General features: G+C 45.8%; 1 protein-coding gene across 2 annotated transcripts in view; it reads right to left on the reverse strand.

Moving 5' to 3' along the window:
• LOC138261646 (uncharacterized) overlaps positions 1 to 17,884 on the reverse strand; it is a 502,166-nt gene that overhangs the window by 60,898 nt on the left and 423,384 nt on the right. For both annotated transcript variants that reach the window (XM_069210810.1, XM_069210811.1), the window contains exon 11: positions 16,901 to 17,096. In XM_069210810.1, the coding sequence (XP_069066911.1) occupies positions 16,901 to 17,096 (196 nt within the window). The remainder of the gene's footprint in view (positions 1 to 16,900; positions 17,097 to 17,884) is intronic.

The raw sequence follows: 17,884 nt of genomic DNA on the forward strand, positions 1-17,884 counted from the left end.
TTGCAGCGTTGTTTTGTGGCAGGTGGGAGCAAAAATTTCCTAAGGCAATAAAATGAAAAATTTAACTTTTGTGACCCTCCCTTTTCACAAAATCTGGTATGCCAAACTTTAGCAGACTAACGTTTTCAACTGGCAAATTTCGTGCAGCTCCATCTACACTAGGCAAAGTGAGAGGCAAATCAAACAATGCCTTTTTAATGGAAAGTGCATCTGATCCACATTTAAAACACAGTTATGGTTGAGTTAAAACCTAAAAATCGCCAATATTCATAATTTATAGTTCACTCCACAATCCGTAACGCCATCAATGACCATGCAAACAATAACTCTGATGTAATACTCATGACCTTCCTTCTACCCCAGATGTAAAGATGTAATGACAAACATTGTAAATGATCTTAGAATCTTACAAACTAGATTACATATCATATTAACCTTTAAAACCATAGAAGAGACTGCCATGATTGCATTAGCACGTTTTTCGTTTCAGTAGGTGTTGCTTTTTAATTATCATGTTCAAGTAATGGTTTGCATTACTGTTGAGCAAGTTATAGACGGTGGTTATAATTTGCAACCATACGTGTACTTTTTGTATTAAGTGATTTTTTGACACTATTTCATCCACTTGAATAAAAGTATACCCTATCTGGCTGTGCATGGCTTTTGGCTATGCTCTTTGAGAGCTAGCTGTGGGTAGCCGACCCACACTTGGTCAAACGGCTTTAACCTGCTGCAGAAGACAAACTAGCAGAGGCTGACCAAAGAATATGGCCTAGGCAAAGCCCGGCACTCAACAATACACATGCTGCCAACCCCTGCACGGTATGGCCTTTAACTTTGGGAAAAGCACAGATTGGACGGCCAAACCCCTCTCGCTCCCATCGCACAGCGTTTGGGCAACCAAACAAACAGAGGTTGGCTGGCTTTTTTTCTTTTTTACGGTTCGCAGACACGTGTTTGGGAGCCTTCAAAGGATTCCTGACCTTTGCTGAACTACGGAGAACCTTTCAGACCCAGTAGCCGGTCTTAGAACTATGGGCTGACCCCTGCCGCACTCTGCCTCAAAACCTGCTGCCTCAAACTGAAGACTCCCCCTAATAATGACCTACTTGATAAGCTGTGTCAGATGCCAAAAGACACCCCTGCACCTCACGCCCCTGGAACATGGTGAGCTGGACTGTCAGTGTCCCTACATCCCCTAGCATCAGAACTTACCTGGGCAGTGGTGGGTTTTCTTCATTCAGCCTCTGGGCCCAAGCCTGCAGCCTTTTTCCAAAACTGATCTCCCCCATTAACATGCATTGGGGGCTCAACACTGTGTTGGCACTCTGCACCCAGCCATTCTTGTGCCACTGAAGATGTAAGGTTGGTGCTGCCTTGTTGCCCCCCCCCCCACCCTGTAATTGCCTCAACCCCAGGAGATCGACCCCTGACACTGCTTTACTCACCTGTGAGCAGTGCATATTTGTTCACCCCAGTCTCTATTGGTTAACATTGGGCACCCAACTCCAAATCTGACCTCTATACGTGGCCGCCCTTTTGCTGCTGTGGGTGCACTCTTGGTACAGATTTGAACCTTGCTTAGTGTTAACCTAAAACCCCGAAGACTAGATTTGTAAGTCATGTACATATGTGCAAACCTTCATTCTTGTTTTCCTCCCATAGGTTACCATTGCTGAACTAAAGAATCGCATTTAGTGTTGATTTTTGAAACTGTCAATTATTTATGCTTGTAAATCCACTTATCGGATTATGAAGTTCTTGGGCTTGAAACATTTATAAAAATAAATCTTATTTTTCTAAATTGGTCTCAGATTTATTCTTTGAATGTTTCTCTCATTTATTGCCTCAGTGAGTACAACAAATGCTTAGCTCTACCCACTGATAAGCCTAACTACTCACCCACACTACCACAAATAAAACATTCTTCCTATCTACTTTTGCCTCTGCAATACCAATTGGAGGTCCACTGGACTCTCTGCATAGTGTACTTCATTTTAGTGCACTAAATAGAGAGCTAGCTTCCTACAGACCCCAAGAAGGGGACTGACCGGTCTTGGTGTTCTTGCCAAGATAAACTCTTGGATGTTGCTGGGTCCCTCACCAAAATCATAGATATGACAGAGGACACAAAGGCTACTGGGGCGCTTGTAGGAAGCTGGCTCTGTGTATACTATACCAAATGAAAGTATAGTGTGCACAGAGTCCAGTGTGTGAGAAAGTAGCCTCTTTCTGGCATGGTCACCCCCATTTTTGGCCTGCATGTCAGTGTTTGTCAGTATGTTTTTACTGTCTCACTGGGATCCTGCTAGCCAGGACCCTAGTGCTCATAGTTTGTGGCCTACACAACAGTATGTTTTACTGTTTTGTCAGTATGCTTGACAGTGTCACTTGAGTCCTGCTAACCAGAACTCCAGTGCTTATGCTCTCTCAATTTCAAAATTTGTACTTACATACTGGTAACCCAGTATTCCACTCCAAATTGGCAAATGGACCCCCCCTTATAAGTCCCTAGTATATGGTAACTAGGTACCCAGGGCATTGAGGTTCTAGGAGATCCTTATGGGCTGCAGCCTTCCTTTTGCCACCCATGAGGGTCTCATACAAACACGTCTTCAGGACTGTCATTGCAGCCTGAGTTAAATAGCCATTTTCACTGCACCAGATCACTTCTAAGTCACCTATATATCTAACCTTTAGACCATGAAGGCTAGGTGCATAGTACATGTGTGTGAGGGCACCCCTGCACTAGCAGAGGTGTCCCCACGTCGTCCAGGCCCATTTTCCCAGACTTCATGAGTGCGGGGATGCCATAAGTCTGCACTATATGTAGCTTCACAGTGGTAACTCCAAATATGGCCATGTGAGGTGTCTAAGAACCGGAAATTGTCCCCACAATCTGATTCTGGTATTGGGGGGGGGCAATTCCATGCACCCCTGGGGGCTCCACCATGAGCCCCCAGTACTGCCATGCCAGTCTTCTGAGGTTTTCACTGCAGCCCCAGCTGCTGCCACCTCACAGACAGGCTTCTGCCCTCCTGCGGCTTGGGCAGCCCAATCCCAGGAAGGCAGAACAATGCATTTCATTTTGGAAAGGGGCGTTACACCCTCTCCCTTTGGAAATAGGTATTTCAGGCATGTGAGGGGTATCCTCCCAGGGCCTCTGGAAGTGCTTTAAGGGGCACAGATGGTGCCCTCCTTGCATAATCCAGTCTACACCGGTTCAGGGACCCCCCCCCCCACCCCCACACCTGCTCTGGCACAAAACTGGACAAAGGAAAGGGGAGTGACCACTGCCCTGTCGATCACCACCCCAGGGGTGGTTCCCAGAGCTCCTCCAGTGTGTCCCTGGGTTTTGCCATCTTAGATTCCAAGGTGTTGGGATACTCTGGGAGCATCTGATTGGCCAGTGCCAGCCGGTGATGTCAGAGACCCCTCCTGATATGTCCATGGTGACCAATCCACCTCTGAGGGCTATTTAGGGTCTCTCCTGTGGGCGTTACCTCAGATTCGGATTGCAAGACTCCAGAAGGGATCCTCTGCATCCTTTACTGCATCTTCTACCGTCAGATCAACAGCAGAACTGCACCAAGCACTCTACAACTGCAACAATGTATCCAAGAAGGCTACTGCAACTCTATAACTTCAACTCCTGCCAGCAACTACAACAGTTTCCAGGTTGTGCACACTCCGAGGACTGCCTGTCTTCATCCTGCACCAGAAGAACCGAAGGAATCTCCCATGGAGTGACAGAGTCACTTTCCTGCTTCCTGAGGCACCTCTCTGGGTCCCCTCTCCCGACGTTGAGTGTGGATCCTAGAACACAGGTGGTGGACTATAGTGACCTTGACTGTTCAAAGTTCCAGCTGTCCAAATTTGGTGGAGGTAAGAGCATGCCTCCCAGTGCCAGACAGTACCCCTGTACAACAAGAGTTTTGCAGCCCCTAGGGCTTCTGTGCCCTTTTCCAAGAAATCCTTCTTGCACAGCGTAGCCCAGGTCCCCAGCACTCTATCCTGCGATACTCTGCTCCGTGAGTTGTTCCCCGGCGGTGTGGGATCCCTTTGTGTAGTGCTGCGACAACCTCCATTTGCAACTCCTTTGTCCCCGTGCTGTGGGACTCCTGTGAGCGCTGCCTGGTCTTCTGAGGGCTCTCTGAGTAGCTGAGAGCCCCCTCTGTCTCCCCCTCTTGAGTAGAGACGACTTGGTCCTTCCTGGGCCGAGCCATTTTTCACAAAATCTTTGCGTTTAGCAAGGCCTGTTGGCAAAATCCCGTGACGCAAACCAGACTGCATTCATCCATCTGGCGTGGGACATCTTTTGCACTAACCAGGAACCCGTATCTGTCTTCTTTGGTGAAATACTGATTTTGTCTTCTCACCTGTGGTTCCTCTTTTGCACCTTCTTCTAGGTTAGCAGGGGCTCCTGTTCTCCCTGGACTCTTCAGTGATTCTTGGACTTGGTCCGCTTCTTCCACAGGTCTTCAGGTCCAGGAATCCATCATTGGTGTCTTGCAGTCTCTTCTGGTTACTGCATTATCTTCTATCAAGACTTCTAGTGTGTTTTAGGAAACTTGCTGTGCTTTACTCCTGCTTTCCTAGGCTCTGGGGTGGGGTATTTTACTTACCTTTGGTGTTTTCTTACACTACCAGCACCCCTCTACACACTACACTTGCCTAGGTGGGAAACCGACTTTCACATTCCACTACTTTAGTACATGGTTTGTGTTGCCCCTAGGCCCATTGCAACCTATTGTGTTTTTCACTGTTTGCACTATTTTCTGACTGTTTAATTACCTGATTTTGGTTACTAGTGTATACATGGTGTATAATACTTTCCTCCCGAGGGAGTGTAGCCTCTAAGATATTTTTGGCCTTGTGTCACTAAAATAAAGTACCTTTATTTTTGGTACCACTGAGCATTGTCTTTCTTGAATATAAGTACTGTGTGACTATAGTGGTACTGCAAGAGCTTTGCATGTCTCCTAGTTCAGCCTTGGCTGCTCTGCTACAGCTACCCCTAGACAGTCTAAGCTGCTAGACACGGCCTACTTTTCACTAAGGTGAATCACAGGACCTGGTATAAGGGTACCCACTACAAACCAGGTCAGCTTCTCACACAGTGGATCCCCAGAGGCTTTAAAAAAGGCTGAAGTAGATAATACTAATGCTCTTTTTGGTAGTGTGGTCGGGCAGTTAGGATTATCAGAGGGTAGTGCTAAGCATTTATTGTACACACAGTCAAGAAATGAGGCACACACTCAAGGTACTAACTCCAGTCCAATTGTTTTATGTATCAAAAATATACTTTGTTACTTTATTTCTAGAACCAAAAGATCTTTGTTGTAGGTAATTACAGTTTCAAGAATGTATCACTTTCAAGTATCAAATGCACTTTGTTTAGAATTCACAGGTATAACAGTTTACAGGTAAGTAATACTTTTCAGTTTCAAAAGTGGACACTGCAATTTCACATAGCACGACAGTGGACAACACCCGGTCATCAACCTCAGAGAATTCCATGAATGGCTAGTGTACCGTCATTTCAAGATGGAGGGTATCCATCTTCTCAGGGACATTCTCCAACCATTCGACTGGATGGTGCGGCTTGATTTGAAGGACACCTGTTGTACCAATATTTCCACCCCACCGGCATTTCCTTCAGTTTCGGTGGAATCACCAGACGTTCAAATTTTTGACCCCTCCTTTTGGCTCTCTTTTGCTCCATGGTGTTTTACAAAGCTCCAGAAGCCGGCAGTGGAATATCGCGGGCGCAGGGAATGAGACATATCATTTACCTGGACAACATCTCTATTCTGAATCAGTGCCCTTAGGTCTTATTGCTGCAGACAACGCTCAACCTTCTTCAAGGCTTAGGATCCTTTGTCAACAAGACCAAATCTCTCTTGCAGCTATCACAGACAACAGAGTTCCTGGGTTTCGTCATAGATTCAGTGACGGCATCCCTGCATCTTCTATCTCAGCCGATTTGTCACAAGTTAAGACGAACACTTGCCAGGCAATTCACTTCTTTGCGCCAGATCACGAGATTGGTGTGTCTCCTATCCTCATTAATTTAAGCAATTTTACTTGGACCCCTCCATTTCGGCACTGCAGCACCTCAAGGATCACCATCTCTGCCGGGGCTCACATATTCCAAGTCGGTGCCATTGACAGAAGAAGCTTTGGAGGAAATCAACTGGTGGCTTGCACACATGGAGGCTTAAAATAGCCCTGCAATCTTCGGTTCCAGTCCCAATCTGATCACAGAGTTAGATGCCAGCAAATTGGGCTGGGGTACTCCATGTAGGGGGGCTTTCCAGAGGCAGAAGCAGGTTGGAAGAAGAACAAAGGTTACAAATCAATTTCTTGAAACTCCTAGCAAACTCTTTCGTAGTGCGTTGACGGACCAGGTACAGCATTTAATTAATTGTGTGCTCTCTTCAAGATGGACAACATATTCGCAGTGCAGTACTTCAACCAATTTTTGGTGTGGGGTGGGGGTTGGGGGGGGGAGTGGGTGGGTTGTAGGGACCTGGTCAAAGATCTTGTTGGACTTAGTGAAGGAATTTAGGCAGTTCTGCCTGGACCATCTGGTTTTGGTCACAGCAGAGTATCTTCTGGGACAGATGAATCAGGTGGCGGATTGGCAGTCCCACCATTTTCACATCTCCAGTCTATGGACACTGGATCTAGAAGTCCTCTCCTGGATTGCGGACAGGTGGGGACCCTTCACCACGAATCTCTTCACCTCTCATTTGGATCACCAGCTTCCCAAATTCTTCAGATGGAGTACTACATGCCACAAAAAGATGCTTACAGGGTAAGTAACATAATCCATTCAATGGCGTTAGTGACTGTGGATACACATGCTCTGCATAGACTGTAAAGCAGTGAAGTCCCAAAGGTGGTGGCTAACCAGTGGGTGTAGCAGTTGTTTGAAAAAGAGTAGGAAGCACAGCTTTTCCAACATTTGCTTGTTGCAGTGTGAAAACATCCACACAATGTTTAGTAGATGTGTACGGATTTGACTATGAGGCTGTTCTGCAGATGTCAATTATTGGTATATTACCCAAAATGCCATAGATTCACCTATTTTATGAGTTAAGTGTATTCTAGGAGGTATTGGTAGAGTTCTTGTAGCTTTAGTAAAGTATGTTTGGATACATTTAATAATCATCTTGATATACCTGCTTTAGATATAGCCTTCCCTATATGTGGAGGTGAGAAAGCTACAAAGTTGTTTAGTTTCACAAGAGTCTTTGGTGCTATGAACGTAGTACATTAACACTCTTAACATCTAAGGTGTGTAGAGCTCTTTCTGCAACTGAACCAGGTTGATGAAAGAAAACAGGTAACTCAAACGATTGGTTCAGATGAAAAGTGGAAAACACTTTTGTAAGAAATTTTGGAGTATGAAGGACTAGCCTATCCTTATGTATTTGGAAAAAAGGTTCTTATAAAGGTTAATACCTGGGGCTCACTCACACATCTTAGTGAAGTGATTGCTATCAAAAAGAGAGAAACTGGAGTGGACAGTTATGTGAAGGTTCAAATGGGGGGTCACATAAGTCTGGCGAGTACAATATTAAGATTCCACATTGGTGCTGGATACACCGTAGGTGAGATTACCCTCTTAAGACCTTCCATAAATGCTTTAATAACTAGAATTTGGAATAATGATAAATGTTGTACACCAACAGGTATTGTGTGATCGGGAGGAATGGGAAAACAGTCAATGCTTAGAGGTAGGGGTGGTACGTGAGGAGGCACCTCTTCTTCAACCCTTGGAATGGCTTCCCCTATATGATCCTCAGTAAAAACTTCTAGAGGGGATAGTGAGTGTTGTTGCCTGAAAGAGGCAGAGGATTCTGATGTTTGCCTATTGCCTTGTTTGAAGGCAGGTTTGCAAAAGGAGCCTCGGTTACCAGGAGAATGAAGAGACTCCACAGACTTTGCAACATCAGCGTCGTTTTTCATTTTTCTAGTGCATGGTCCACTTCTGGACCAAAAAAGGTGTTCCTGATTAAAAGGGGAGTTCAGAAGTGTTTGATGCACCTCAGGTTTATCCCCCTGGAAACTGTATTTGCTGCATCAAGAGGACATCTAATTGAGATATTACCTTGCCCTCCTCTACAAGTTGTTGTCCTCTCTTTTTAAACTCCTCTGGGAGATGCTGAATAAGATATTCCATCTCATCCCAGTGGGCTCCATCATATCTTGCCAACAGTCCTTGTGTGTTGGAAATTCTCCAGTGATTGGCTGCTTGAACCACCACTCTTTTGCCTGATACATTGATAAACTTAGACTCCTTGTCTGGAGGAGGTGCATCCCCAGAAGTTAGAGAATTCGCTCGTTTACGAGCTTTGGAAACTACCAGTGAATCTGGAGAAAGTTGTCCTCTAATGTAAGGAGCACCTGAAGGGGCTGGTTTATAAAAAAAAAATTCAACCCTAGGTTAAATTATTCGAGCACGGACAGGATCTTTAAAAATTTTACCAGCTTGCTGTGTTATACCTTTTAACATGGGCAGGAACTGAGATGACCTATTGGTGGAAGAAAGGGTTTCAAATAAGAAGACATCTTCCATAGGGTCATTAGGTAATGGGACCTGGTGATATGCAGCGGCCCCAGCTACCAATTAATTGAAGGATGTGGTGTCATCTGGTGGAGATGGTTTCACTGGGTATAAATCTGGATCTGGATCCCCTGGTGGGTCAATGTCATATGTGACCCAAAGGTCAAATGGTAGCTGCTGTGTGTCATCATCCCTTCCCTGATCATCGATATAAGATTGTGGAGGTCCTAATGAAGTTCCCTCTATTAGATCTTCTGCTTCTGAGTGTGAGTGGTGTGATGAAGGAGGTGGAGGAAAGGGTAGAAAAGGTGGAAGTATTGGACTGGTGGCAATTTCCTTTTTGTTTTTCTTCTGAGGAGGTGGCTGGTAATCAAGAGTCTCCTCAGATGAAGTCTGGCGTATAGAGTGAGATGGTTTTGTAATATTCTGGCCAGTATTTGGTTGAATACGGTTAGTTGTTTGTTTCGAGTCTAGCTACTCTGCCATAGTTTGTGAAATAGGCTCTAGCACTGAAACATTTATTTTCAATCCGAATGGCAAAACTTTCAATGCGGAAAAGGGCTTGAGTTTCGGTGCCAAAATGGTTAACGCCAATGTTATCGGGACCAAAGGCAGCTTAGGTTGGGTTGATGTCGAAACCTTCAAAGCTAGTTTGTTGTGCAAAGTCTTTCGGCTTAGCCTTCAGTGCTGAGCCGGAATGCGGGGCATCCGTGGCAACTGTTTGGTGCCGACCATGGCCTGATGGCAGTGGTGGCCTGATAGTCTTATTCTGGGTCGAAGCCAAATGTTTCTTTGTGGGTGTTATATGGGCCTTTGCATTCACTGTGTGCTGTGCCGATGGTACCTCTTGTGTCTGCATGCTGGTTTCAGTCTTGGATCCAGAATCTGAAATGATAAAGGCCACCTCTTCCGCTGCAGAAGCCTCCTGAAACTCATCCTGCAGCTCAATGTCCAGAGACCGAAGATGTCTGGTGTCCCCTCAAGTTCTTTTCGCTTTACTTCTATTTGACGCGCTCGACGATCCTCTAGCGTCTTACTCAATCAAAAATGATCGACAGGCCTTACAGTTCTCATTGTGACCGAGTGATAAACAAAGGTTACACACCGAGTGCTAATCTGCACAGGGATATTTGACACCGGAGACAAAAAAGAAAAGGTGTCTGTTCCATCAGCAGTACATTTCTTTTTGGTACCAATGTAGGAAAAAAAACAAAAAAAAAAGACCGACCGGGCAAGGCCCAAAGGCTGAGAGCGAAGTTTGTTGACCGGATGAAGTGTGATTTGCGTCCCTAGTTTGCATTATATGAATTAAGTGCAAGGGAAAACTATACCGACGAGTATGGGATTCTAGGTTGGTCCGAAGGGAGCCCGAAAAACTTCTTGAACCACAGCACCGAAGAACACTTTTAAGCCTGATAGCCGAAAGAAAACAATCTTACAATGGAGTCAATGCCCATGCGCAGTTTCATTGAGACAATGGGGTCACTTGACCTTGTGACTGATGACCTCTTCAAAGAAAAACAGCTTGTACACATCTGGACCCAACATGGCAGAAGTATGCAGAGCATGTGTATCTACAGCCACACATGCCACAAAATCTATTTACAATAGGGAACTTAAAGAGAGAGCGTTGGTCAGGCAGTGACAGGGAGGCAGACAGAGCGGAAAGATAACCTATAATAGTACCCAGAGCAGAGCCCTGCTGGGCATGGGTAAGAATGAAAAGAAGACTATCACAGAGAGAGGCAGAAAAGGGGTTGATAGACTTTTCTGTCCAATAATTTTAAAATGTTTGCCATCAGCAGGAGTACACAGTCTTGGTGGAGCGAAAGGAAGGTCGAAGGCTGTCAACTGTTGCCTCTCTATCTCCACGCAAGAAGGCAGACAGTTGACAGGTTCCGATGGAGGACCCTCCCCTGCAGCTGCGACAGAAGATCCTCCTGAAGGGGCAGCCTGGTCGGAGGATTGATGCTCATGCTGATAAGCCCAGGATACCAGACTCTCCATGCCCAGTACAGAGCTACAAGGATGACTTGGGCTGATCTTCTTGAGAACTCTGTATTGGAGTGGTACTGGGGGAAAGGCGTACAGGAGGCCTGAGTTCCACTCAAGACCAAAAGCATCTCGGAGCAATTGTCGCCTTGGAAACTTCAATATGCATAACTGCTGACATTATGCATTCTCTTAGTAGGCTAATAGATCTAATCAAGGCTCTCCCCAGTGCCGAAAGGGGCCTTGTGTCACCTCCTGATGGAGATTCAACTTGTGATCCGCTAGGCACCAGCGGCTGAGTTTGTTGTGCCTATGCCACTCAGAGAACCTGCCACATGTTGAAACACACCAGGGATATGCTCTACTGTTCTAGAAATGTCTATAGATGCAGGACAAAGGGTCCATGACCCCTCCTGGCTCTGTTTGTTGCAGTACCACATGGCGGTGGTGTGGTCTGTAAAAACCTACACCACCCCTTCCTTTGATGGAGGATAGGAAGGCTTTAAATGATAGTTGTATCGCTTGGAGCTCCAATAAGTCAATGCAGAGTTTCAATCCCACCGGAGACCAGAATCTGCTGATCGCCACCTTTCCCACATGGCTGCCCCACTCGACGTATTTGTCACTACTATGAGATCTAGTTGGGAAAGGGAGAGGGCTCTGAAACAATTGCTGTTCGCCGGCCACCACTGCAGATCTTGTGCGGTTCCTTCTGAGATCTGGACCATGTCAGGGAGATTCCCCTGATGCTGCGCCCACTGGATCTTCAGGTCCCACTGCAGAGCCAGCATATGCCGGCTGGCATGAGTCACAAGCAGGATGTAGGAGGCCATGAGGCCCAACAGCCTCGGAGTCATTCTTGCCGAAATCCAGGATAGAGGATGAAACATCTGTATCATAGCCTTTTTATCCTGGACTAGCTGCTCAGGAGCACAAGGCCAAAACTGCACTGTGTCCAGAACTGCTCCGATGAAAGGGAGCCTCTGAGAGGGAGTCAGGTGTGACTTTGGCACGTTTATAGTGAACTCCACTGAATCCAAGAGGTCGTCTAGAGGTGGGAGACAATACCCTAGGGCGAGTCGGCCTTCAACAGCCAGTCGTCGAGATAGGGGAAAACTGGCACCCCTGATCTCCGCAGATGAGCTGCGAACACCACCATAACCTTGGTGAACACTGGAGGGGCGCTGGTAAGGTAAAAGGGGAGCACAGTGAACTGAAAGTTCTTGTGGCCTACCATAAACTGCAGTTAAAGTCTGTGGGCAGCCAGGATGGGAATATGGAAATAAACGTCCTGCAAGTCCAACACTACCATCCAGTCTCCTTGGTCTAGGGCAGACAAGACCTGAGTCAAAGTGAGCATATTGAATCTCTCTTTTTTAGGAAGAGATTGAGGGTTCGGATGTCTAGGATAAGCCGAAGACCCTTGTTCTTTTTGGGTATCAGAAAGTAGCGGGAATTACAACCACTGCTTAATTCTGATATCAGAACCCTCTCTATGGCTCCCTTGGTCAAGAGTGCCATGACTTCCTCGAGGAGCAAGGTCAAATGATCCTGCGTCATCCGGTCGTGTTTTGGAGATATGGGGGAGGGGAGGATTTGAAGGGGAGAGAGTAGCCCCTCCTTATGATCTGTAAGACCCACTTGCCCAACATAATGGACTGCCAGTGATCAAGATTATGATGGATTCTCTCAACTACTTGACACCAATGATCTTTTAGGGTCAGATTAGGAGGACTTTGAGGCTACAGCTGCCAGGGGGGTTGGTGGTTGTGGCAACCTTTTGCTAGCTGATCCGAGGGTTTGGTATGCACTGTGCCTACTCAAAGCCTGGATAGCTTGAACAGGACAGCAGCTGGCATAGGGGTAGCACAGTAGCACGCCCTGTCCATAGTCTCGAAAGGTGGAAAGGCAGACCGGGGACATGGGGATACTGAGAGGCCCAAGGACTTGGCTATAACCTACTAGTCCTTTTAGTGCTCCAGCACTGAGTATGCCTTCTTTCTGAAGAGATCGGTACCACAGACAGGCATGTAGATGAGATTTGCCTGGACATCCCCTGAAAAGCCAGATATCCTCAGCCAGGTGTGACGTCGAAGCACCACCGACAGCGAAACCGCAGTGTCCAGTGAGTCAATTGTATCCAAACCACACCTGATTGTGAAGTTGACTGAATCCCTCCCGACACTAACCACTTGGGAGAGAATGGCCCAAGCTTCCAGCACTCCACACCGCAACAGTGTACCAGAGCATGTGTGAGTAGTGGCCGAAAAGGCATGTGGTGTTCACCGACCACAACACCAGGCTGGTGGAAGGAAACATTCTTTTGTCTAAGATATCCAGCCTTTTGGATTCCCTGTCCAGGGAGCGGCAGGGAATGCGCCATTAGAGGTGGAAGCCTGGTCCACCAAGCTTTCCGGGGTGGGGTGTTGGGTGAAGAAAAATGGGTCCCCTGGTGTGAGGCGATGGTGGCGGGCAATTGTCCTGTTTACAGGAGCCCCTGTGCTGGGCTTGGACCAGGTTGCAAGGAGGACATCTGTAGGTGTTTCCTTAAAGGTGAGCAGGGGTTCAGAAGAGGAACCTCCAGGCTGAAGCACTTCAGTCAAGATGTTAGTTTTGACTTCCACCGAGGGTAGTTTGAGGTCGAGGACCTGCGCTGCCCTCTTCACTACCATTGCATAAGATGCATCCCATCCTCCGTAGCCACGGTAGGGGTAGAAAGCAAGCCAGTATCTGGAGAAGTATCCAGTCCATGGCATCTCCCAGTTCCTCACACCAGTCCATTGATCCTTCCAACTGGTATTCCAAAGAGTCCAGTGACCCCACCCCATTCTTTTTCTATGCTTAGCCTTCAGAATAGGCTCAGAAGGCAACCTAGGACCCACGAGTCTGTGAGCACCAGAATCTGCATTGTTCAAACTCCGAGTTGTTTAGAATCAGAATGAGGCTCATGCTGCCAATGGGCACTTGAAACAGTGGCCTTTGGACCGACGATGGGGAAGGTCACAGTGGCACGACCAATGTTGTTATGAACTCAAAATAAGATCTGATGGCCCATTGGAGCCAAAGCGGAACCTGTTGGGGCCTCCTCTGACCCTGCGGGGCATGAAGGCATTCGGGAGGGGTCTGCCTGCTTAAATATGCAACGCATGGCCTCGTAGAACTCTGACTTGAGATGGGGTTACTAAGTTGCAGGGCATGGCTCCGCAGAACTGTGCCTGGAAAACCGATGTTCTGTATTCGTCACTCGGTCAATGGAGGTTGAGAAGTTGAAGCATGCTTTGACTTCTTATGCTTCCTTTGCCTTTTCCCAGAGCGTCCTGAAGATTTACAATGGGACCAACAGGACCTGGGGCTCCTGAAGAGGTCCCACAACCTTCCCTTTGATCGGAATCAAGTCCTCAGAGGAGTTGTGTGACGCGGTGTCACCTTCCGGGCTGCTAGCAGCTTCAGGGACTGCCTCCCTCAAAGCCTCTGGTTCCATGGCCCAGCAGTTAGAGCCGAGATTTGGGAGTCTCAGTTGCATTCAAAACACCATAAACAGATCAAATGGGGGTCTGTAACCAACATGGCATGGCAACAGGCACCACACGGTTTAAAGCCTGTCTTCCTCAAAGACATTTTCGACACACCAAATAAAAACTTTGCTAAAACGTAGAAAATAATCTGTAAAAAAAAAAACAATGACAGAGGTGCAGCTCTTCCCGGATCCTTGCTAACTGGCACAGAAAGAAAAGAAATGACATCCGTACGCTTTGGTGGCACCTACATAGGTGACCGCAAAGTCACTTCGGATACGTACAACGCTGAGTGGAATTGAGTGATGCCACCGACCGGCACGCACAGTCCTGCTCAAGGAACATCTTTCTGATCCAGTCTCATGCCTGGGGAAATTCAAAGGTGAGGAATCTGGGGCTAGATGTCTCTATCAGATAATGTCTTGTTTGAATGGTTTTAAGAGACGACTTAGTTACATGGAGTGTGAATTCCAATTGGAAAAGTATCTGAATCACATGTTTTTGGCATTACTGAAATTAATTCCACTGCACCAGGTCAATGTTTGACTTTCTGCCTTAGATGAACTGCAAACACAGAATTTGTGGAATTTAGGGGAGTGCCATGTCGACTTAGTCATTTTCTCTCCACCAGCACACACGCGCTGTGAGGCAGTGTGCATGTGCTGAGTGAGGGGTCCCCAGGGTGGCATGAGACATGCTCCAGCCCTTAGAGACCTTCCCTGTCATCAGGGCCCTTGGTACCAGGGGTACAAGTTACAAGGGACTTATCTGAGTGCCAGGGCTGTGACAATTGTGGAAGCAAAGGTACAGTTTAGGGAAAGAACACTGGTGTTGAGGCTCTGTTAGCATGGTCCCAGCACACTTTCAATCAAAACTTGGCATCAGCAAAGGTAAAATGTCAGGGGGTAACCATGCCAAGGAGGCATTGCCTTATACATACTATATATTCTTCTAGACTGTCTGCTCGCCCAAAGGTTATGCTGGCCCTTGTACACTCTCCATTACCTAGTGTCCTCCTTATGTACAATTGGTGTGATATTAAGCATGGTCTACTTGTCTCTTACAGCTTGGGTTATCAGTATTACATAGTTTCAACGGTGTGAACTAAATTCACCTGAGAAGTTGTGCAAGTTGCATTTTTTCTGGGAATCTGTTTGGGATCTCCACTCTTAGGTCCCTCTGATTTAGCAGCTTTTCTGTCAAGGAACTGGCTTTCCAGAGTCTACATTCTGCAACTATATTTTTCTAGTCTCTGGAGCTTACTATTGATTTGTCAATGAAGTCACATGACCTAGTGCCACTCTCTTGTCTCTTTAGGCAATGGAAGACTTCCCACTCTCTTATGTTGCTGGTCAGAAATCTTTGGAAAGAGGAGTTCAACATGTATTGAAATGTTCTGTTAAATGAAAATTGTGCTGCTCTTTCCTGCTCTCCTGTTAAGTGGATCTTTTTTCCTCAATAATATATTTAGGACATCTCTGTCTGAAAAGAAAAGGAAGACAAGGTACTGTGTTCCTTAAAGGATCGCAATTATTATCAAACCACATGAGTGAAAACTACATTTTGTAGGAATATTTCTCACGCAGCCACTACGTCACTGAATAATACACAGCATATGCATCTAGAACAAGATCGCTGCTACTCTTCTCACACTTTTCTATGTTTCTAAATTCATTTACCAAACTTCCCCTGCATCTATTTATTGTACACTTGCAGTCCACACATTTTTCCAAACTTTTTGTGACACTCTGAGATCTGTTTTGTTGTATTCTTTTTTCCGGCTTTTTCTGAATGTCAAAAAAGGTTCAATACCCTTAAAATGCCTCTCTTTCCCCTTGCTCATCTTTAAAAAAAAAAAATGGACTGTCAGCTCATGCTGATTGGAAGGATGGAATACCCCGCTGTCTTTACAAAAACAAAAAAACATGCCCAATGTTTAGGTCTGAGGATCTCAGTCGTACATTTAGCTAAAACCTAATTACTATTTCTGGAAATTGTCTCAGGTAATGTTCATGCTACAAGTTGCCCAAGGGCTAATGGTTATGGGACATCCTTATGGTCTGTCAATACAAGTTAGATGTCCCAGTCGGTTTCTCAGACTTCTATTTCTCCCATTCAGCTGCCATCAAACAAATGGATCAGAATTAGCCTGGGTCCAGCTGTCCCTCCAGTGACTTAGCCCATGTTCTCATTTTCAGTACCATGAATTACTCTACTAGCTGTTGTGTTAGTTGTAGGACATCATTCTAAAGGACAACTCCCTGCCCTCAACTTTCTGTGTATAACGTTTACCAGCCAGTTTCGATCCATATGAAATATAAAGGAGTTGCACTTCTCTCTTCTGAACCTCAATCAGATCAATACTGTTTACTACCCTCATGCTTTAGAAATGGAGATTGTTATCATGCATGTGGCACAAGCTCTATCTAAAGACTTAACATATTGAAATTACTATTTAATGTTCCTTGCCTCTGCTAGCTCAATGTAAATTCATTTATAATTTGTTTCCATAACATTCCCGGAGAAAATTATTTTCTCAGCTATTTATGAGACTCTCTGATCAAATCCACAGCAAGGCTTCTTGTGCTATGCAGCATACTGCTGCTTAAACAGTCTCTTGCACTTGTTCCCTTTATAAATTACGTTCTCAATCATTCACATCTTTTGCTTCCTACAATCAATAAAGGTTTGAACTCTAAACTCTCTACATGTTTACTTTAAGTGTTCCATGAACATTTTGTGCATACCACTCATTGCAACCTTTCCCATTGTACTTTTTTCATGACGGAAGACAGAATATACTGCGGGTGGCACATACCTGAACTAGCCTGGCTGAGCTTTTTCAACTTCTTCTGCAGCCTCTCTTCCTCCTTTTGCTGCCGCAGCCTTTTTTTTGTAGGTACCTCTGACTCCTCCAGTTCCTCCAGAAACTTCTCCAGCTTCTCACCCTTCCTGCTTTCCCTTCTTTGCCTAAGTTCCTCCAGTAGCAGGGGAGTAAGGCAGGGAGGAAACAGCTGACACAGGATTAAAAAAAAATGTTATTATGGGTAATCTAGAAAACGACAAGTAAGACTATACAAGTCACACAGTTCTTCCTAGTATAATTTGCTACAAAAAACAACAAGCTGATGCATTGATTACAATTTCAGACACAATCAAATGGAGGTCTTTTCTTTTTCAGTCTCCAGTGTGCTACGTCATCACACTGCATAGGTCCAATTGGGAGTCTTCCAAAATGTGTACAGCTTGTAGCAGTCTCAGACACTGAAGTTCTTGAAACTCTTTGGACAAGCAGGTCAAAAGCATCCCTCATTGTTTCCTTAACTTCCATTTCTTCCCTTGGGCAGTTTTTGAATTTGTTTACATTGCCAGGATCCCACCCAGGCTGCCTTCCAGTAACTGCTGAGTACCCAATAGTGACATTATGCATTACTTTGTTGCTAGGATTGTGTCAAGAGATATTTTTGCTGTACATTCCATACAAGGAGTACATTTTCTCTGAAGGGGAACCAAGCAGGACAACCTAAGGACAGTGTGCAGACTGGAAACCGTCACCTCCTCCATTACTTTATGAATCAAATGCCTAAAGGACTTGATCTTCCAGTAAGATCAAAGCATATTTAAGAGCTAGTCCAGGTCTCTACACTACCTCCAGCAGTGAGCACCTTTTGGGTGCCCTGTGGGGTTCAATTTAGTCGGTGTAATAACATTGACAATATGTTCAACAGAGTTTGTCTACCGCCAATATGGCTAACTGTGGTGCCCCCCTGGTTTTTGTCACAAAGGTCATCATCTAGATGCA

Source organism: Pleurodeles waltl, chromosome 10 (genome assembly GCF_031143425.1).
Source record: "Pleurodeles waltl isolate 20211129_DDA chromosome 10, aPleWal1.hap1.20221129, whole genome shotgun sequence".
Lineage (NCBI taxonomy): Eukaryota > Metazoa > Chordata > Amphibia > Caudata > Salamandridae > Pleurodeles > Pleurodeles waltl.